The sequence below is a fragment of the Ranitomeya variabilis genome, chromosome 6 (assembly GCF_051348905.1).
Source record: "Ranitomeya variabilis isolate aRanVar5 chromosome 6, aRanVar5.hap1, whole genome shotgun sequence".
NCBI classification, from domain to species: Eukaryota; Metazoa; Chordata; class Amphibia; order Anura; family Dendrobatidae; genus Ranitomeya; species Ranitomeya variabilis.
In genome coordinates this window covers 96,378,585-96,402,683 of record NC_135237.1, presented here as the reverse complement: position 1 = coordinate 96,402,683, position 24,099 = coordinate 96,378,585, and the positions used below count along the sequence as shown (strand labels likewise).

At 43.5% G+C, this 24,099-nt stretch overlaps 1 protein-coding gene across 1 annotated transcript in view; it reads right to left on the bottom strand.

Annotated features, from left to right (window-relative positions):
- Positions 1-1,465: 1,465 nt before the first annotated feature.
- TAX1BP1 (Tax1 binding protein 1) overlaps positions 1,466-24,099 on the bottom strand; it is a 152,097-nt gene continuing 129,463 nt past the window's right edge. The window contains exons 14-18 of the mRNA XM_077268822.1: positions 20,491-20,586; positions 18,826-19,012; positions 17,989-18,140; positions 5,493-5,578; positions 1,466-3,144 (exon numbers count right to left, since the gene is read on the bottom strand). Coding sequence (XP_077124937.1) covers positions 2,940-3,144; positions 5,493-5,578; positions 17,989-18,140; positions 18,826-19,012; positions 20,491-20,586 — 726 coding nt within the window. The 3' untranslated portion in view covers positions 1,466-2,939. The remainder of the gene's footprint in view (positions 3,145-5,492; positions 5,579-17,988; positions 18,141-18,825; positions 19,013-20,490; positions 20,587-24,099) is intronic.

The following is a 24,099-nucleotide window of genomic DNA, read 5'->3' as shown; positions in this document are numbered from 1 at the left end:
AATAATACAGTTTTGCATATCAGCTTAGTACGACTCCAGGACTTAAAGGAAATCTATCAGTAGGATAACCCTCCTAAGCCATCTATATGGGCATGTAGGTCATAGGGCAGGTGAATTAAATACTTTGATATTTTTCTGGAATAAGATTTCAAATCACATGTAATTTTCTTATATGCAAATGAGCTGTTCAGGACTATGGGCCTGACATAGATCTCCCTTAGAATCCGATGATTTTAAATGAAAAAGGGGCATCACCAGTGTGAGATGTGTAATGACTGAGTTATAATCACACTCAGTAGAACTATTTTTTTTTGTCTCATTACAAACATCTACAGATGCAGTTGTCCTCTCATAGGGCTGCACAGCTCAAACTGATTTTAACTAATACAGGCAGTCAATATGGGAGGAGAGTATAGCAGAGCTGAAAGAAAAGAGCTGCAGCAGCTGATGTGTTTGTGATGAGACAAAGCTCAGCTCTGCTATACTGTGATGATTGTAATGACATACAGCTCTGCAGTGAGATTAGAGTAAGTCGTTACATGTCTCACACTGGTAATGCCCGTGTCACTTAAAGGGAACCTGTCACCCCAAAATCGAAGATAAGCTAAGTCCACCAGCATCAGGGGCTTATCTACAGCATTCTGGAATGGTCCCAACCTCATTTATAAGGCAAGAAATCCCACTTAATAAACCTGTCAGGGCACACCTGTGAAGTGAAAACCATTCCCGGTGACTACCTCTTGAAGCTCATCAAGAGAATGCCAAGAGTGTGCAAAGCAGTCATCAAAGCAAAAGGTGGCTACTTTGAAGAACCTAGAATATAAGACATATTTTCAGTTGTTTCACACTTTTTAGTTAAGTATACAATTCCACATGTGTTAATTCATAGTTTTGATGCCTTCAGTGTGAATGTACTATTTTCATAGTCATGAAAATACAGAAAAATCTTTAAATGAGAAGGTGTCCAAACTTTTGGTCTGTACTGTATGCACATGCCAATTTTTAGTTATTTGATCACAAATTGAATTTATGCCTATTTTTCCTCACGTCACCAACTTAGCGTATTTAGTGCTGATGCATTGCACGCAAATCGGATTACAAAAATATTTAAACACAGGTTGTAATGTAACAAAATAGGTAAAAAGCCGAGAGGGAGGGGAAGAGTACTTTCGCAAAACAAAAAAATAAAAATAAAATATGACACTTCTTTACTAGAACTTTTACTTTCTGCTTTGTTCGTATTGTCTGCATTCTCCCTCCCCATCAGGAACATAAGACAAGATAAGATAAGATGTGTTGGCACCCTATATGTCATGGCAATGCCTTCTCCCCAAGTAACTTGAAGGCCCCTATAACAAGGCACGTAGTGTTTTATTTTTCCTCTTTTCTTGCAGATTTTCACACAGTGCATAAGAAAAAAAAAATGTCTTCAGATTTATGGAAAGACACAAGAATGACAACATAATCTTATTGAAGGATTGGATTTTAGTTTATTTAGAATCAGATTAGAGAAAATAGGTCAGAACAAGTTACAACTTTGATAATTTATTCTTTTTAATGAGGAAAAACAAAAACACAATTGTGAGGATTCCGCATTTATACGTGCACTTTAATGAGGTGCTTTTAGAGACTATATACATTAGAAGGCGTATAGATGACAGACGTCCTATTACCAATAATGTATAATAGCATATTGTGTGCAACAAATGCAATCAGTCTAGTAATTGTGATTATTTTCACATTTACGGAAGACGTTTATAAAATGGAGTACACGTGATCGTTGCCAGGTCGGAGACCTACTTTTATTTCACAATGTCCTCTTGATACATGAAAGCTAGAAGCCAATCGGTTGTGAGCAACACATCATTTTTTTTGCACTGATTTCTTTAAAGTGCCCCTCACAATGAGCATGTAGTGCACCGAAGTGTGACCTGGCCACTATCTAGTCAGCGGTGAAAGTGAACCTGTCACAAACATACTAATGGTGGCCATACACAGGAGATAGCTGTTGGCCAAACATATGGCGCTCTCTCTCGACTCGCTCACATACATGACCACTTGGCTGTTATAAGTGTTCATGTGGAAAGTGGAGAAAGCCGCCGCTGGACACATCTGGCAAAAGCTGGATACCCTGAAAGCAAAGTTTCAAGCATTGACTTTCAAAGTGCCTGACCCTTCTCTCTCCTGACCTCTTGTATCAGAGGAGTCAGGAGGCCTCCATACACAGACAGTGGGTTGAGATGACTGTGTATGAGGGCGTTAAAGTGTAGCCATTTTGATAGTATGCTCATGTAGGTAAAGGGGGAAGCTTCCCAGTGGGTCCACAATGATGTGGCCTACACATGGGAGTCTTGCATGCAATATTATGAAGCTGTGCAATCTTCTTGGGTGGCTGTGTGCTAGAGAAAGAGCGGTCATATTATTCTGTATTAGCCACGGGGACACCGTTAATTTTGTATACGCAACTACCTGTACTCAAATAGTGGTCACAGATACAGCAAGAAGAAGATAAATCAGAACATACATGTTTGCCATATTAATTGAATGTGCCTGCAGTTACCTCGGTGCAGTTAGGCTTTAGGGATGTTAACCAATATTACATGGACCGTGTGACCAGATAAGTACATTAGTCATGTCAAGCAAACTCCAGAACTACTAAATTACATAGCACAAAATCAAATAGTAGAAGACATGCAGTGACCGACCACCAGGAGCCTTTCGTACATTAAACAGCTAAAATACCAGAATGCAGTCTCTCAGAGGTCTGATACATACAGGGGTGAAACCCCTCTACCAGAAAGTGACATCACAGGGGGTAAACTGTTTATTTCAGCTCTAGTTACATTGCAGTGCATATGTCAGATCTGTTGCGGTAAGCGGCTTCTTCTAGTTTTTAAGGTGAACTCCTCACAGCTACTACACCACAAAGCCGAACAGACTTAGTTCTCGAAATTCAGGACATTCCCATCAAAATGGCTCTGCACATGTCGCTCGAATGCCTGCTGGTCGAACTCCAGGGGCAACTGCTCATTGCACATTGGGCACACTTTCCAGTGACTATCCACATGCTCCTCAAATTGGCTCTGATTGTAGTTGGGTGGAAATACCATGGTACACAGTGGACATTTCTTCTGTAGGGTGTATCTGAAAAAACAAAACACCATCCAAATGGATATTACCACTTTGCACAACTATTATATGTCAGCAGGATTTCATAGTCATACATTTGTTCTGTAGTACAGGTTGTGAGTGTAGGGACAGACTTCATACATACGGCACCATCAAATGGTGTACAGTCTATACTCATCCAGATAGTTCTAGATATATACTGCTTCAAATCTGCAAAAATAAGCAGCGTGTGAATGAGACTTTAGCAATCTTATTTACTTTGCTGCTAGTCAGAAACACTTCAGTTTTTGTGACAAAACGGTGTGGGAAAAAAAAAAAATGGAGAAAAGCATAGCAAATAATGAACATGTGCACATACCCCAAGTCGTAAGTGACTGGGGGATGGTGGGGGGTAGTATAGGAAGCGAGTGGAGACGCCACAGAAGCAGAATGCAGGCTCCACAGAGAAAAATCAAGCTAAGCAACTAGTGACTTTGGACAAAGAGGTGGGATTGGGTGTTACAGAATGTTCGATTACATTAGAAGTAATGAATATATACAGTGGCATGTAAAAGTTTAGGAACCCCTGGTCAAAATGACTTTTTGCAAACAGTTAAGCAAGTTGAAGATGAAAGGAAAGCTAAAATGCCGGAAATTAAATATAAAACATTTCCTTTTGCATTTTAGGCATATATAAAAAAACATTTTAATGAAAATGGTGCAATGCAAAACTTTGGGCTCTCTGCATGGTTAGTGCCTAGTAACACCAACTTTTGAAACAATCACAGCTTGTAAACACTTTTTGTAGCCAGCCAAGAGTCCAAATTCTTGTTTGAGGGGGTTTTCATCCATTCTTCCTTGGATAATTCTTCCAGTTCTGTGAGGTTCCTGGGTCGTCTTGCATGCACTGCTATTTTGAGGTCTAGCCACAGATTTTCAATGATGTTCAGATCAGGGGACTCTCAGGGCCATTGTAAAACCTTCAGCTTGCACCTTTTTGAGGTAGTCTATTGTGGATTTTGACGCGTTTAGGATCATTATCCATTTGTAGAAGCCATCGTCTTTTCACCTTCACCTTTTTTACTGATGGGTGTTATATTTGTATCAAGAATTTGTTGAAATGTTTTTGAATTCATTCCTCCCTCTACCTGTGAAATGTGCCACATGCCATTGGCAGCAACACAACCTCAAAGCATAATTTAACTACCCCCATGCTTAATGGTTGGCGAGATTAAATTAAGTGCCCTTTTTTCTCCAAACATACCTTTGATTATTGTGGCCAAAGAGTTCTATTTTAAACTCATTGGTCCACAGGACTTGTTTCCAAAATGCATCAGGCTTGTGTAGATGTTCTTTTTCATACTTCTGACACTGAATTTTATGGGGAGGACGCCAGGTTTACTCCTATTGACTTTTCCATGAAGGCCATATTTGTGCAAGTGTATCTTAACAGTAGAACAAAGTACCACAACTCCAGAGTCTGCTAAATCTTTCTGAAGGTTTTTTGCAGTTATGCGAGGGTTCTGATTTGCCGCTCTAACAATCCTACAAGCAGACCTTACTGAAATTTTGCTTGGTCTTCACATACCTTATCTTGACCTCTACTGTTCCCGTTATCTGGCATATCTTAATTACACTTCGAACTGAGGAAAGGGAAACTTGAAAACACTTTATATCTTCTTATAGCCTTCTGCTTTTCAGAGTGCTAGCCAGCTGCTTAAAAGAACCCATGGCTGCTGTTTTTTTGCACAAGGTTAGAGGAATCTGGGTTTTTATAAAGCTGGGAAGTCTGCATCACCTGGCCTTTCCTAACGATGATAGTGAACAAGCCATAACCCTAACAGGTTAAGGTCTGAAACCTTGGTCAAAGTTATCTGAGCACACAAATCTCCAAGGGGCCCAAACTTTTGCATTGGTCTATTTTCCTTTTTGTAATTTTTATAATGTAGAAAATGACATATCTCTAAACGTTTTCAAACTTGAAAGGAGTCTGAGGATGGTGCGTTGTAGGTGAAGTGGGTGAGCACTACTGATGGCAGTAAATGACAGGTACAGCTCTGCCAAGCACAATCCTGCTTCGTAAATGTAGTTTAGAGGCACAGGCCATAAGAATGTCTATAGGGTGCTGAAGAAGGAAAGCTGAAAAAATAAAAATAAAGGAGGAAGATAAAGGTAACGTGGTTTGGAGGGGGACTCATTACAGGGACAACCAGATTGTTGCCTCTTTATGCAGTGGCCCTTTAATATTTATCTCTCATTTATGTTAGCCACATGGTTCAGTTGCCGAATGGTGTTGCCTTGTAGCTATTGAGTCCTGGATATAAATACTCTTACACATTCCATAAACAAACTTATAGACTCTTATGTAAAACATTTGAAAATACCTTGGATCAAAGCAAAATCCAGACCGGTCTTGTCCAGGAAAGCTTGGCGGATCTTGGTTCCGTTGAAGAGGCTCATTGTCATTATCCTGCATCGCAAAATATAACAATTAAAGTTGAGTGCATTATACAACTTAGCAAGTAACGTGCCAAAATTAAAGAAGTTGCCTGAAAATAGCGCCCACTTGTTATGTGTTCAGAAAAAGGACCCTCTCGATGATGTATATCTACCCCAAAACAGCATTTGGAAAAGGATCGGCCTTACAGGACACCGCTTTCTGGATCCACCCACACGGTAAGTGTTTGCAGAGAATTTTCTGTCCAGATATGAAAATCTGCTATATATTATAGTACCACCATTGTGGATCAGATTTTAGGAAATCTCATTCAAATCTGGAGCACAAATTGCTTGGCTCTGCAGAATTGAAATCTAGCATTTATCATTTCATGCTGCACTTTATCGCAGGTTTCACTTGTTGCAATTCAAAGGGTGAAGATGGCATTATATGTGCACATTGGAAACCACGGATATATGCAGTGCAGTACAGATATTGCAACAGCAAATTGCTGTGGAATTTTTTTACTGCGGCAAATATGCTGCATGTCTGTCTTCAAGTGGACATACCCTCAAGGTAAAAAGATACAGCTATGACATATGTTGGTGGTACCACACTGGCATCATTTTTCTGGCTCTCTTTTGCCAGCTGTGGGTCCATTTACACAGACTGGCCAGCGGCACTAAGCAACCACCAATACTTTAATAGGCCGTTTACGCAGGCAGACCGTAGTAAAGAATGTGTGAGGTAATACATTGCCTGGTGCTCATAGGCTACCATCTTTCTTGGCAGCGAGTCATTTTACACAAGACGATGCACCAATGATCGAGCATTTTGCACAATCATACCAGCCTGTTCACACTGAAAAACTATAGTTAAATGAGCTTTCTTAAGAACGATGAGATACGGCCTTCCCAAAACCCTGCCTGATGACAAATGCACACTTGGCAGGATGCAGCAGGCCTCCACTCTGGGGCGTCTGTCACTGTGTGCTGCATATTATAGTGCTGGGCAGCCCGCCTGTTAATACAAGGGGCGTCATTAATAGGTTGCATACCAGACACTGTGCACCACACTTATTAGTGTGACTGGCGTCCTATGTGAGTTATATCAATGTGCATTTTTTTCTACTAGGCAGCCAACCCCTGCAATGTTTGGAGGGTGGGGGTGGTTGTTTTTATCAAGTAGTTTGCACCTGTGCTGCTCCTAGCCTTTATCAGCGGAGGCCTGCTGCATCCTGCTAAGTGTGCATTTGTCATCAGACAGGGTTTTGGGAAGGCCGTATCTCATTGTATGTACTTTTTCTGAGTTTTTTCTATGTTAGCTGTTCTTTCTTAAGAACGCAAGTTCACCATTATCTTTCAGTGCACCGGTTCCCAAAGGCGTTCGGAATTTTGCCCCTTCATGCAACAGAAATTAAATTCAGACAGCGGATGGCTGTAACATGACAGATAGAAGAATCCCTGACTACAGTAGGGTTTTACCAGGAAAAACAGCATGGTACGCTGCACTATTGTGAGACAAGTGAGGGAATCGGCAACACAAGCTCGTAAGTCTCCAATGCAGATGTGAACATAGCCTTGTTCTGCCTATAAAAACAACTAACAAACCGGCCATACTCTATGCAAGTTAATAGGATCTTCTGGGATTAGATGCTGAACAAATCTGTCTTGGAAAATATATAATAGGTTGCACACTTAGTATAAAATATAAAGTACAACATAAGCAAGTGAGGGAAAAAGGCGCACTATAAGAATAGAAGAGGACGCTAGACTTAGGGCAGAGATTGTGTGTGGCAGGTGTAACAAATTCTGCAAAGTAAGAAGCTTCAAAAATAGAAACGTTAATGGTTTGTTTTCATTAAGAAAATGCAAAGTGAATGAACAGAAGAGAAATCTAAATCAAAGTAACATTTGGTGTCACCTTCCTTTGTCTTAAAAACAGAACAATGATACCAAATCAAAACCAATTACACCAAGCAAGTCATAATGATCATTATTTTCATATGTAGGGTGAAAGACTAATTAGAAACAGCTATGTAGGGGGCATCAAAACTGGGTGAGGAACAGCCAAACTCCACAAAAAGGTGAGGATGTAAAGGTCAGTTTCATGTCACAGGTCATAACCATAGCAAGGGAAAGGACAGCAACAGGGAATACGATTACTATACTGCATTAACAAGGTATCTCCAGGCAAAGGATTCAAAGTGAGGTGGTTCTACAGAAGAGCTTGAAGAGCACGAGAAAGGTGGAACACGTGATTTTCCTTCAAAAACAGAAGGTCGGTGCCATCAGCTGAAAATTGGCAGGAAACAATGAATGGGACTTAGCTACACCCATATACTGTTCTGAGCAGTCCGGCCACGTGACTTATCTATGCACAGAAACATAGGAACTGAGGAGTAGAAAATGGCACCAGGTGCCATGGACTAAGTAGCCTAAATTTGAAATATTTGGATGTAACTGAAGATAGTATGTTCGAAGGGATGGAGAGCGGTACAATAATGAGTGTCTGCACAAAACTGTGGAGGGATGTGCAAATAGAGTTGGGGATTAGGTCTGGATTAATGGGGTCCTCAATGCTGAGAAACATAGGCAGATACTTATCCATCATGCAATACCATCAAGGAGATGTATGCTTGGCTCCAAATTTATTCTGTAGCAGGACAGTAACCACATAAAATGTAAATAAGAACTAGGAGTCCTGGAAGTGATAAGGCCTCGACAGTCTTGATCTCATCACTGAGCCTTTGTGGAATGTGGAAACTGATGGATTTGTGCTAGGCTACACCCACAGAAGATGTGGGTGCGTCTTATAATCCGAATTGTTGCTGTGGTGGAGCTTACCGATTGTGGTGGAGCGGGGTCCCAAAGTCGCTGCTGCTGCTCCTACCACCCTGAGGCCAGCAGCATCTCCTAACTACGCCAGCTTCCTAAAGCACCAACCCTGCCACCGGGACCCTGCTCCATCACCGCCTTCCCCAGGCCAACTACTGTAAAAGCGGATTATAACACACTATCTTTTTATTACATTTTTTTCCCCTATTTTCTGCACCCAAAATTTGGGGTGCGTCTTATAATCCACAAAATACGATGTGTATGTATATTAGGAAAACCAAACCTAAATCTTTGGTACAGAAACCTTTGTTTGCAATTACAGAGGTCAGATATTTCCTGTAGTAGTTCTTGACGAAGTTTGCACACATTGCAGCAGGGATTTTGCTCCACTCCTCTATCAAGATCTTTCAGGTTTTGGGGCTGTTGCTGAGCAAAATTGAGTTTTAGCTCCCTCCAAAATTTTTCTATTGGATTCAGGTCTGGAGACTGGCTAGGCCACTCCAGGACCTTGAAATGCTTCTTACGGAGCCATGCCTTAGTTGCCTTGGCACTGTGTTTCGGGTCATTTTTAATGCAGGAAGACCCAGCCACGACCCATCTTCAATGCTCTTACTGAGGGAAGGAGGTTGTTGGCCAAAATCTTGCGATACATGACTCCCCTCCAGCCTCTCTTCAATAAGTTGCAGTACGTCCTCTCCCCTTTGGAGAAAAGCACACCCAAAGCATGATGTTCCCCCACCATGCTTCATGGTTGGGACGGTATTCCTGGGGTTGTATTCTTCCTTCTCCCTCCAAACACGGAGAGTGGCGTTGATACGAAAAAGTTGTGTTTTGGTCTCATCTGACCACATGATCTTCTCCCATGCCTCCTCTGGATCATCCAGATGGTCACTGGGGAACTCCAAATGGCCTGGACATGTGCTGGCATGAGAATGTGGACCTTGCAGGATTTTAATCCATGACAGTGTAGTGTGTTACTAACAGTAATACTTGATACTGTGGTCCCAGCTCTCTTCAGGTTATTGACCAGGTCCTCATGTAGTTCTGGGCTGATTCCTGAACTTTCTCAGAATCATCCTTACCCCACAAGGCGAGAATTTGCAGGGAGCCCCAGACTGCGGAACAGTGACAGTCATCTTGTGTTTCTTCCATTTTCTAATAATTGTGCCATCAGTTATTATATTATAGGGCCATGTATTCCATGGTGCTTTACATGTGAGGAGGGTTATACATAATAAAAACACAAGTACAATAATCTTAAACAATACAAGTCACGACTGGTACAGGAGGAGAGAGGACCCTGCCCGCAAGGGCTCACAATCTACAAAGTTGTTGCCTTCTCTCTAAGCTGCTTGCCTATTGTCCTGTAGTCCATCCCAGCCTGGTGCAGGTCTACTATTTTGTCTGTGGTGTTTTTAGACAGCTGTTTGGTCTTGGCCATGGTGGAGAGGTTGGAGTGAGATTGACTGTGTGGAGAGGTGTCTTTTATACAGCTAACGAGTTTAAACAAGTGCAGTTAACACAGGTAATGAGTGCAGAGTAACAGGGCTTCTTAAAGAAAAACTAACAGGTCTGTGAGAGCCAGAATTCTTGCTGGTTGGTAGGTGATCAAATACTTATTTCATGCAATAAAATGCAATTTAATGATTTATAAATCATACAATGTGATTTTCCGTATTTTTATTTTTTTTTTTAACATTCTGTCTCTCACAGTTGAAGTATACCTATGATAGAAATTACAGACCTCTCCATTCTTTGTAGGTGGGAAAACTTGCAAACTTGGCAGTGTATCAAATACTTATTTTCCCCACTACAATACACACACACACACACACACACACACACACACACACACACACACACACACACACACATCTACTATTAAACTGGTGTCTCAGTGCTTGCCAGTTAGCCAGTACAAACATTGGACATGGTCCAGTTTCATTCCGTAGTAAAAAAATTTTTGATATCTCTGCTGCAAGGCCGTCCTTTGAAAGCATGGGAAAGTCAGAGATAATCTCAGGAGCTTCGGCTGTCATTCCAACGTCTTTCAGCCATGGGTGGAATTTTGTGGCTCCATAAAACCAGCAAATAAAAAATACCAAAGCAAATGATTGTAATAGTTGCCTGTCATCGGCTAGGGACAGGGCTACACTGGCCAGAAATGTGAGGAATGCAGAATACAAGGCAGAGCAAATCAATCTGTGTCAGGAGACATTGTACCTCGATGGCATTCCTCTGGGACTTGTATTAAGAGAAGCAAACTGCTAAATAATCTTCTATCACATCTCCTTGTAATTTGTGTAGAAATAAGAGGCGATCACTTCCAACACCTCCACGATAGGAGCTGACAAGGGAGTCATGGAGCTGAGTGATGTGTACATGGAGATCTAGGCAGCCAAGCAAGTCACCGGTGTCTCCCTGCACTCAGGCGCATCACTTAAATTGCCCTGTCAGGCTGAGGCTACATCACATCATCAGCTCTGTCAGCCGCGCTTTTGTTTCACGAGCACTAACAACACAAATATATCCACGGGGCATTCATGAGTATCGTGCCCATCACAGGAAACAGTGCCACATGCCTGAAGGGCTCCTTCATAGGATGCCAAGAGCGACTAACAGTCACAGAAAACACTAATAAAGGTATCTAAAGGGTCAATAACAATAGAATAATAGAGAGTTTTACTCCTCCCACATTGCAGTTGTTTTTTATTAAGCTGCTTTATAGCAGAGTTAAATATTATTTCAGCAGGAAAGGATACTTTGGGAGCCATTTTTGCAAAAAATATAATGAAAATAAATAGTAGGAGGGATAAAGGGAACCTGTCAGCAGGATTGTGCACAGTAACGCACACACAGTGTCAGGTCAGCGCTGTTATACTGATTAACATGATCCCTGGGTTGATGAAATCCATCTTGTGGTTTTTGTTTAATCTTTATTTTCAGTTTGTAGTTAATGATATGCCCGTGCTCCGGGGCGGCCTGTGGGGGTCTTCATGTGGTACTCTGATTAGGTATTGATAATGAAGATTGGTGGCAGGTCACTGATCCCTCACTGACTGCCCCCCTATTTCACATAATGCGCTGCAGCATGATCGCATGTGTAATATGCATTTAATTATTTTTTTTGATGCGATAACTAAATTCAATTAAAAAAAAAGTCTCAAAATGGCGCTGGCTGCACATGAGCAGCAGCAGCAGCTATCAGCGGTTCCCTTTAAATATGTAAGGTGATGTGGGGCTGGCCAACAAAATCAACCAATCTTTGCCAAAATAAACAATACTTATGTCCCTGATCAGTTATCTGTGCATAGAATTGGCCAGATGTTCACTTTTTCAGTAAAGAATATTGGCATCGGTCACGGTTCCTGTGTTTCGCCACTTCTGTCCCAGACCACATATCCTGGAGTTTGCTAAAACAGGAAGGTCTGGAGATTATACAGCAGAACCGACCTGTGTTTCTGTGAGTGAGCCCTTGTGTAAATCAGCCTCCAATATCACACTACAACATGGTGGACCCACTCACAGACCACACACTACAACAAGGTGGACCCACTCACACACCACACAGTACAACATGGCGGACCCACTCACACACCACACTACAACATGGCGGACCCACTCACACACCACACTACAACATGGTGGACCCGCTGACACTCCACACTACAACATGGTGGACCCACTCACACACCACACAGTACAACATGGTGGACCCACTCACACACCACACTACAACATGGTGGACCCGCTGACACTCCACACTAAAACATGGTGGACCCGCTGACACACCACACTACTAGCCTCCACTATTACACTACAACATGGTGGACCCACTCACACACCACACTACAACATGGTGGACCCACTCACACACCACACTACAACATGGTGGACCCGCTGACACTCCACACTACAACATGGTGGACCCGCTGACACTCCACACTACAACATGGTGGACCCGCTGACACTCCACACTACAACATGGTGGACCCGCTGACACTCCACACTACAACATGGTGGACCCACTAACACACCACACTACAACATGGTGGACCCGCTGACACACCACACTACTGGCCTCCACCACAACACTACAACGTGGTGGACCCACTCACAGACCACAACATGGTGGACCCACTGACACTCCACACTACTACCTTCCACTATCACTTCTGCCCCAGACCACGTATGCTGGAGTTTGCAGTTACAGGCAGGTCTGGGGATTATATAGCAGAACAGTCCTGTGTGTCTGTGAGTGAGCCCTTGAGTAAATCGGCCTCCACTATCACACTGCAACATGGTTGACCCACTCATACACACCACACTACAACATGGTGGACCCACTCACACACCACACTACAACATGGTGGACCCACTCACACACACCACACTACAACATGGTGGACCCACTCACACACACCACACTACAACATGGTGGACCCACTCACACACACCACGGTGGACCCACTCACACACACCACGGTGGACCCACTCACACACACACAACAACAACATGGTGGACCCACTCACACACACAACAACAACATGGTGGACCCACTCACCCACAACACAACATGGTGGACCCACTCACCCACAACACACTACAACATGGTGGACCCACTCACACACACCACACTACAACATGGTGGACCCACTCACACACACCACGGTGGACCCACTCACACACACCACACTACAACATGGTGGACCCACTCACCCACAACACAACATGGTGGACCCACTCACCCACAACACAACATGGTGGACCCACTCACCCACAACACAACATGGTGGACCCGCTCACACACCACACTACAACATGGTGGACCCGCTCACACACCACACTACAACATGGTGGACCCGCTCACACACCACACTACAACATGGTGGACCCACTCACCCACAACACAACATGGTGGACCCACTCACCCACAACACAACATGGTGGACCCGCTCACACACCACACTACAACATGGTGGACCCGCTCACACACCACACTACAACATGGTGGACCCACTCACCCACAACACAACATGGTGGACCCACTCACCCACAACACAACATGGTGGACCCGCTCACACACCACACTACAACATGGTGGACCCGCTCACACACCACACTACTAGCCTCCACTATTACACTACAACATGGTGGACCCACTCACACACCACACTACAACATGGTGGACCCACTCACACACCACACTACAACATGGTGGACCCGCTGACACTCCACACTACAACATGGTGGACCCGCTGACACTCCACACTACAACATGGTGGACCCGCTGACACTCCACACTACAACATGGTGGACCCGCCGACACTCCACACTACAACATGGTGGACCCACTAACACACCACACTACAACATGGTGGACCCGCTGACACACCACACTACTGGCCTCCACCACAACACTACAACGTGGTGGACCCACTCACAGACCACAACATGGTGGACCCACTGACACTCCACACTACTACCTTCCACTATCACTTCTGCCCCAGACCACGTATGCTGGAGTTTGCAGTTACAGGCAGGTCTGGGGATTATATAGCAGAACAGTCCTGTGTGTCTGTGAGTGAGCCCTTGAGTAAATCGGCCTCCACTATCACACTGCAACATGGTTGACCCACTCATACACACCACACTACAACATGGTGGACCCACTCACACACACCACACTACAACATGGTGGACCCACTCACACACACCACACTACAACATGGTGGACCCACTCACACACACCACACTACAACATGGTGGACCCACTCACACACACCACGGTGGACCCACTCACACACACCACGGTGGACCCACTCACACACACACAACAACAACATGGTGGACCCACTCACACACACAACAACAACATGGTGGACCCACTCACCCACAACACAACATGGTGGACCCACTCACCCACAACACACTACAACATGGTGGACCCACTCACACACACCACACTACAACATGGTGGACCCACTCACACACACCACGGTGGACCCACTCACACACACCACACTACAACATGGTGGACCCACTCACCCACAACACAACATGGTGGACCCACTCACCCACAACACAACATGGTGGACCCGCTCACACACCACACTACAACATGGTGGACCCGCTCACACACCACACTACAACATGGTGGACCCGCTCACACACCACACTACAACATGGTGGACCCGCTCACACACCACACTACAACATGGTGGACCCACTCACCCACAACACAACATGGTGGACCCACTCACCCACAACACAACATGGTGGACCCGCTCACACACCACACTACAACATGGTGGACCCGCTCACACACCACACTACAACATGGTGGACCCGCTCACACACCACACTACAACATGGTGGACCCACTCACCCACAACACAACATGGTGGACCCACTCACCCACAACACAACATGGTGGACCCGCTCACACACCACACTACAACATGGTGGACCCGCTCACACACCACACTACAACATGGTGGACCCACTCACCCACAACACAACATGGTGGACCCACTCACCCACAACACAACATGGTGGACCCGCTCACACACCACACTACAACATGGTGGACCCGCTCACACACCACAACGACACTGCACATCTGGCAGGGAGAGTACGAGGCCTTAATGATTTACACTGCTCTGGTGAAGTGAAAGCGGAGCACTGATTGGTTGCTCTGGGCAACCAAGCTTGTTTTATTGTTGTACGTCTTCGTGAATGAGGTCTGATAAGAGTCATTCTGAGCCGGCATTAGCCGCCCTCCCTGTACAAACCACACAAAACAAAATGGCAAAATATTCCCCTTTTTATGGTTGCCATTTTGTGTTGTGCTACGTGTGTGTGTGTTGTGCTGGGCACCCCGAGGCCAAGCCTTCTAGTAGTGAAACATTAACTATAGTGATGAGTGAACGTGCTCGGATAATGTGTTTGAGTCCCTGCGGCTGCGTATTTTGCGGAAGTAGACAGTCGCAACACACACGGGAATTGCACTCTGATAACATGTTATCCGCGCATGTTCGCTCATCACTAACTAACAACCTATACTAAGGACTTGCAGAGGACCCATTTAAAGCCTTCATATTGCTTAAAACACCTCAGCTCCACAAGTCTCACCCCAACTGAGGGTTAGAAGAAAGGACACCCATTGAAAATGGCGACCATACAACATTCACATCATTCAATCATGGATGGGGCAGATCCTCATAAATACTGAGGGGAACAGAGACCCTCTTTACACAATTGTGGTATCCTAGGTGGTTTTCTAGATACTGATCATGTACAATGTTATCAGCCTGTCACCATGTGGATGCGACTCAGATTTTATATGTTGTCTGAAAACAAAAAAAAAGCAGTGGGAATAAGAGCAAAGACTGAACACTTGACCTGGTGTCCGGTCCTCTTTAAAGCATTATTCAAATTATTAAAGTGAATCTATAACAAAGGTTTTGCTACCCCACCCGAGTGCAGCACAATGTAGCGTCAGGGACACGGATTCCAGCGATGTGTCACTTACTAAGGCAATTGCTGTAATTTTCATGTAATCACTGTTACCTGCTGCAGATCTACAGTTCTCTGAATGCTGAGCCCTGAATAACCTCAGCCACACCTCTGATTTACAACTTTCTGTGTACACTGTGCATAGGCAGAAAGCTGCTAATCAATGGTGGGGTGAGGTTATACAGAGCTCATGATTATGGTGGACTACCTGGCAGCAGGTTTACTAGTCCTCTAATGATAATCAGCTGATAAAATAGTGATTTTATCAAAACTACAGCAAGCAGCCCAGTAAGTGACATCACGGATATCAAGGTCTCAGTCTCTACGTTATGCTGCTCATTAATTAGCTGGCAAAAACCTGGTGACAGATTCCCTTTAAAAGTTATCACCCATCCATAAGTGTTTTCAGCCCATCGAGAAGCGAGATCCGGAGAGCAGAGCCCTTCTGAATGGAGCAGCGGCAGGACATGCACACATCTACGCTATGCTTTCTGCAAGAGTACAGCGCTTGAATTTTTTTTTTTTACAATTTTTGCGGTCCCACAGAAGATTCCAGAAAAAGCTAATTTCGTTTAGTTCTGCGTCACTAAATTTAGACAGGGTTCTTGAGATAGGTGTCCGACCGCCGGGATGCCAACCGATCAATCAGCAAATGATCACCTATCGTATAGACAGGAGTAACCCTTCAAGAGTTTATGGAATTTATTACTGCACATATATTTTGCAATCCATAACAATTTGTTTCTATTATTATATGCACACACATTACTATTTAACATGCAAGAAGGCAACACACAGGTCAGGAAGACAGCGGTGTTAATTAAAGTTCTCCGTCTGACTAGAAGAAAAGAAAAAAAGTCTCTTGTCAAGCCGAATGTCTCCAGTGGGGAGGGTTGGAGACAGTATGCAGAATGGGAGGTGAAGGTGGGTGACATCTACGGGCAAGCTAACACTGTCAATGAGGGAATTAGGACAGGCTCCCTAATTATCTTCAATCAAGGACACCCAGAACCTGAAGGCTGGAGGAAGCTGCTAGTCTTTCCTCCACTATGGCTGCTGAATGCCAAGGCTATTATCAGATCTGTCTAAGCACTTATCAGTTTCTGCAAAGGTTAATATCAATTAAACGCAGCAAACTAGACTAAATGAGGAACACGTCATGGTACCACTGCACTGCAAAGAGCAAAGTATTCGGCATGTGCGGATTCCTCATCTGATGTATTTTGCCAAGATCAAAGAGGCCTTCAGTATAAATGGAGAAGAGCAAATCGGAAACACACTGACATTTCAATTTCATTTAGGGAATCAAAAAGAGATCCTGATGGAGCATGTCCCGCGGAGGAGCGAGGGCACCGCCATTATCAGTGGTCTCTCTGCCACATGAGAGATTATTGCACTAATATAATTGTCATAGGCCTCAATGAGTCACAGGAATTGTTAAAAAATGTCAAAAATGCAGGAGACTAATCCAAATTAGGACATTACCCAAAAGTCACAGACATCAACCACATTCCTAATGAGGGAATAGAAACGCTAACGCTCGGTGCACATCACGCTGGCATATACGCCAAAAGGATCTAGCGGACTCCAATCACATGACAAAGCCGGAAGAGTGACACCATATCCGTCAGCTAGGTGTATATCCATTTCTTCTCTGCAGTATGAAGAGTAGTCTACACTATCCCAGACAACAGTATTAAACAATGGGAACCTATTAGCCATGGATTCCCTGTGTGCCTATAATGTAGGATAATGTTGGGAGAACCTTTCAAATTATACTTGAGCCTAAGTGAAGGACCTTCAAGACACTGGAAATATAAGCCTGACGCCTAGGGACAGCCACAAAGCTCATGTCCTTCAGCCCTTATACCATGGCCTGGTGAGATATGCAGAGCTGATGACCCGGGGATGAGAAACTTCTGGAGACATACAGTATACCAAGTGTCTCCAGCTCCTTCTAATGAGGAGTGATAAGGGATACCAAAACTTTATGAATTTCCCTGGTCTAGCTCAATGTAAAGACCAAAATCATCACAAAGACACACAAGAATATATATTAAAAAAAAGCATATAAATTTTATACCAACCTGATTGTTATCATCAGGGTCTTCCAGACCATCTGGCCGGCTAAGATTCCTAGCTGGTTGACTGCAGACCACTTTATCAATAAGGCTCCAAGATGGTGGCCTTGCTGGAGGACCCTGCACTTCGTCAGGATTGAGAGCGCCATCGGCGCCATCTAATAAATTACAGATAAGCGATTCAGTCCAATAACAGCTGCTGATTGGCTACGGGGCTCACACAGCATAACAACGTCACACAAGCCCCCAGGCATTGCTGGAATGGTGCCGATGAGAAAGGAGAGTATTTGTCTCTATTTCACAAGGTGGACTACTTCATATATAAAGGGGTTGTCCAGGTAATGGACAAGCCCTTTAAAAAAATGACAGAAAAGCTTTGATTGGCTTCTATTTCCGATATAGACAGTCATTTTCGGTTATACAAACTTGCTGAGAGACCAGTATTTTAAGAAAGGCATTTACCACTACTCTGAAAACACGAAGTTTTACACCTGACTGCCCCATGTATTTTCAGACATCTGTTCTTTCACGAACAGAATAAAATTTCAACTTACAAAGTTCATAGAAAAAAAGGTGCATATAAAACATAATGCACATGTAATAAGTCAGCCAAACAAGATGGAGGAAAAAAAAAAAAAAAAAATCGCAAGAAAAAAAAAAAAAAAAGAAAAAAAAAGAAGAAGAGCACTGATTTGTTGCCCATTCCAAGTCTATAGCAGCCACATACTGTTTCTATGTCAGTGAGGTTATTAATGGTCGCTTTGCTTGACGACTCTCAGACTATAATATATATAGTCAGTAGTAATACAAGTATATTCTGGGACAATAACCACCTCTTCTCACCTCGGGTTGCCTGTGTTGCATATGGATTTCCAAACTGCAGTACAGGAGGCTGGATGGGGATTATAGGAACCTCTCGATGCTCTTCACAATATGGATTAAAGAACTGCAATCCCTGAGAGCTGGAGCCTGGTAATGCGTGATCACTCGCTGCCCTCGCTGACAGTCTTTCCAGATTGATTTCAAGCTCCTATAAAGAGAGATGCCATCAAAATCATATTCCTACCTAATAAAACATACACTTACCAGCGGACACCATTCTGGATAACAGGTAAGACATGAATAGAAAGATTATACACATTTCGACAGTTTGCATGTGACTCTGTAGGTCAGTATAGATGACTTGGGCAGCACTGATCAGTCTACAGGATCCCTCTAAGGCTATGTGCACACGTTGCGGATTGTATGCCTTTTTGCCGCGTTTTTTCACCACGAAATCGCGGCGAAAACGCATGCATAACACAGCCCATTAAATTCAATGGAATTCCGCAATGCTGTGCTAATGCTGCGTATTTTTCAGCGGCGGAATCGCATCGCGGAAAAATACGCAGCATGCTCATTCTTTGTGCGGAATTGCACGGATTCCGCACACATAGGAATGCATTGAAACGCTCACTTCACGCATGTGGATATGGCCACCATGCGTAAAGTGAGCGCTTCATGTGCGGTGGTACCCAGGGTCTGCAGGAGAGGAGACTCTCCTCCAGACCTTTGGGAACCATATTTCTGTTAAAAAAAAAAAAAAAAAAAAAAAAAAAAGCGCCTTAAAATAAAAAATAGTGATATACTTACTATCTGATGGCTCCCGGAGTCCTCCCACCTCTCAGCGGTGCACGCGGCGGCTTCCGTTCCCAGGGATGCATTGCGTGAAGGACCTGGGATGACGTCGCATTTATGTGACGTCACAAAGGTCCTTCGCGCAATGCATTCCTGGGAACAGAAGCCGCCGGGAGTGCCTCTGAGGAGATCGGGGGCTGTCGGAAGGTGAGAATAACCAATTTTTTTTTTTTTTAACATTCTATCTTTTACTACTGATGCTGCACTATGCTTGACAAGTGTGACCAACCTGTCAATCAGTTTTCCAAGCGATGCTACACATAGCTTGGTAAATGGCAGCATTCTGCAAGCTAATTAAACTTGCAAAACGATAGTGTTTAGCGGGAAAACGCATGCCAATTCTGCATGCGTTATACCAGCGGCAGGGAGTTGCAGAATTGCCGTGGAAATTTCCGCTGCAATTCTGCAACATGTGCACATAGCCTAACAGGATATATTTCTATTTGGAGGAACCAGTCACCAGATCAAAAGCGGCCAATTTACGCTCTTATTTTAATCCTAAATATTCTGTTATTTTTCTATTTTTTGCTCCAGACACATGGGCCTTTATTTAGGGCTAATTGTTATAATCATTCCAAGGGGGCATGCCTCACGTGGGTTATTATGCAAGCCAGCCTGAAAACACGCCCCCAGAGAATGTGAGCGACGCCCCCTTGTAAAGACCATAAAAAGGCCCATATCTCAGAAATCAATAGATTAAAAAAAAACAACACAAAAACACAGAATACTCAGGAATAAGAGTAAAAACATGCTACTTTTGACATGGTCATCTTTAAAAGCATTTTTTCTTCTCGTGTCTCCTCGCCTAATTGTCGTCTATCTAGTTCTTACCTTGATGTCATTCTCCAGTTTATTCTTCTCGCTCAGCAGCACATCGACATGGCAATTCAGTTCTGATATTTCCCGATCTTTCTCTGCGGACTGGATCTGAGGACACATGAAGATGACGAGTTACGAGTAATATGTACATATGACTCAATGACATATGGTATTATCCCCCTTATTATTGTGCCACGCCTTGCTATATGATTTCCCAGGAATAATATTGCCTCGTCTGCTCCATTTCCTCTGCACTTCATCCGATTACGCCCCTGTCCTCCTCACCCCATGTCCGTTCCTCTCTGTCTAGGCTTACACCAGGGCTCATACCACCCATGTGTGATCCCTGACTACATTTATGCCATTAGTGGGGAAAGGTGGTTAAAACCACAATTAGAAGGTCACCAAGAAGATCGTAAACCACCACACACTACAAAGCAAAGAGTAATCGGATACAGAATATAAATGGCCACATTTCTCAGGACATGACACATTTCATTTCTGCTCTACTTTCAGAATAAAAATGTCATCTGTTTGAGGTTTGAAGCTCTATCCAGCACTGGGCGACTTTACTTCTCAGGGCTGATGTGCTATAAACTAGAACCCTGAAGTCAGAGGTTAAAACGTATCCCAGCAGCCATATTTCATTCATATTCCATCCTAAATCTGTCCTATCAGTGTCACAAACCCTGAGGAAACCATGATGCTCCAATCTGGGAGACCAGAATATATTGTTTTTTTTCTGATGTCACTGAAGAGCAACATTTGCCTGCAAGTCATGGGAGGATGATCGCCATCTTGCACTTAAATGATGATACTCTACCATGTTATTTACCAGAACTGTGCTTTTCTGAAAACCGGACAAACGAGTCACAAGAATAGGACCCGTGCAATACAAATGTAAGAAACCCTAGAAGCAATGGGCAACGTAACAAACCGCCCTTCCCCTAAATCAAATCGCTTAAATGCCACTGTTAGCTATTTACAGCAGCATCTAAGTGGTTAAACAGCAACTACTGATGCTAGCTGTATAACATACGATTGACCAATCTTTTGTGCATAAATAAAAAAAAAAAGAAAAAGAAACAGGACCTAGCCAGACGCAGTCCAAAGTGACTCCATGTGCCTCATTACAATGAATGGTTGCATTGGGGATGTTATCTGAATCCGGAATTTTGGGGGATTTACACAGAAATGCCTCATGTAAGTGCTCAGCACAGAGAACAGGTTAAATGTGAAAGTAGCCTTAAAAGCAATCAAGATATGTTATAAAACTTTAAGTACTCTATAATGCTACCAATGAAAATGTCAAGTCGTCTCTCAAAAAACAAGTCCCCACTCAGGTCCATCATCCATCAACAGAAAAGTAAGCGTTTTCACACCATTAGTAGCAAAAAGCAACAAATTTACGAGGAGCGCATCTCCAGAAGCACGAGATGGGCACAATGGGCAGCAAGCTGGCATATTTGCAATTTTCACTGTACAACATCCATTCTATACTTCGTTTTCTGCAAAAGAACAGTGGAGTCAAAATAGTCACTGCATCCGTAGAGAAATACACCAAGGGATGCAGTTTATAAAAATGGTGTCACTTGTGTGGTCAGAGCCCAGAGACACTTTGGGGCTTTAAACAGCGATCACAAACTCCTCCAGTAAAATCTGCTTTCCAAAAGTCAAAAGCAGCTCCTTCCTTCTAATTCTCGCTGTGTGGCCAAACTGTAGTTTTTGATGATGCATGGGACATCATTGTGTTCGGGAGGAATTGCACAACAAATTGTGGGGTCCATTTTCCCTAACATCCCTTTGTGAAAATGAACATTTTCCGGTTAATATAACCATATAATGGTAGAAGAATAACATTTTATGTCCATATTATCTATGGCCCACTGTTATAAACTTCCATGAGGTACCAGTGGGTTTACATACTCCGGTCACCCCTAGATGAATTCCTTGAGCAGTACAGTTTCCCAAATGGGTTCACTTATGAGGGAAGTGAGATATTAACGTGTTTGAGGGAAACGTCATAATAAATTGTGGCGTCCATTTTCTACTATTACAAATTGGAAAATTTGAAGGTAAAGCAATATTTAAGTGGAAAAAAGGAATTTATTCATTCCACTTGTGTATTAATTCCTGTGAAGCACCGGAAGGTTTAATACATTTTTTCTACCAGCAGTTTTGGGTGAAGTGTAGGGAATCTGTCACCACTTTTTTGGCATATCATGTAAAAATATCATTCAATTCAGTGCCAACTCTGCATTATAACGGTATTTTTGATACCCCTTGACTCCCCACCTTTGATCAATAGATACCAGTTTTATTCCTCCAGCGGTGTATGTAAGTATCCTCGGTCCGGTCCGATGGGCGGGGCTTATTGTGCGTCTCTCTCCCCCCTCCTGGCTTGTTCTACGCATTCTTTTAGGGGAATTTGTGCGTTTGTGTATAGTCTTGGGGCGTGCGCAGTATGCTTTGCCCAACTGTGGGCAAAGCCGAAAACCAGCATTGCGTATGTGTTCTTACGGACCATAGAAAGCCATGGCGTATGCCAGCACATGCGCAATAATGATTTTATGCTTTGCCCACAGTTGGGCAAAGCATACTGCGCACACACGAGAAGCCATTTGAATGCGCACGCGCCCAAACTATACGTGATCTGTGTTATTCACAGAAAAGAATACGTACAAGCAAGCCGAGGAGAAGGGGTGGAGATGGACAATAAGCCCCGCCCATTGGACCGGACTGAGCTGATTTACATACACCGCGGGAGGAATATAAACGGTATTTATTGATCAAAGGTGAGGAGTCAAGGGGATTCAAAAGTACTGGTATAATGCAGAGTCGGCACTGAATTGAATGATATTTTTACATGATATGCCAAAAAAGTGGTGACAGATTCCCTTTAAACTGGTATCACTTTGGGGGTTTTCCAATATATACCATCAGGTTTCAGGATATAAGCATTTAACGTTTGAAAATTGCAACTTGGTTAAAGTCTAGAAAAATGAAGAGATTGTTTCATTAAAAAAAAAAAAACTAAGTTCAAAATGTATCATCTCAAATTTACCGTTATATAGTCAGTGGGATACATGCATTACAGAGCTACAGCCACATAAAGTGACATGTTAGAATTGAAAAACAGGGCTTGTTCACAAAGACCAAAAGTGGCTCAGTCACTAAGGGTTTAACCCTTTGGCACTCTGCTACATCGAAACTTTGGTTTACCAGGCTGCAGTGATGACATCCCTTTGACAAGTGATTCTTGCAGCCAATAAGTGGTCTCACCTGTCAGACCGCTGTAGACAATGATTGGTGGCAGCTGTCGTGTCTCGACAGGATGTTACAGCAGCCAAGTAAAGAAACAAAGATCGTGGGGAGTAGCCATTGGTTCATTCTTCTGCTGATCAGGGACAACCCTTATAACATCATATTTTTGGCTGTTTTCTGGTATAAGTACATTGTTTTATTAGAACAATGGTGCAGACTATCAATTACAGCTCTGTTGGGTAAGACTTTTGCCTCAACCAAAACAGAAAATGTGGACGTCAAACGTGTTCAGTCACTTATGTAGGAGGCTTGTACATACACGTGTGCGCACACAATTTCTTTATTCACTGCTACATC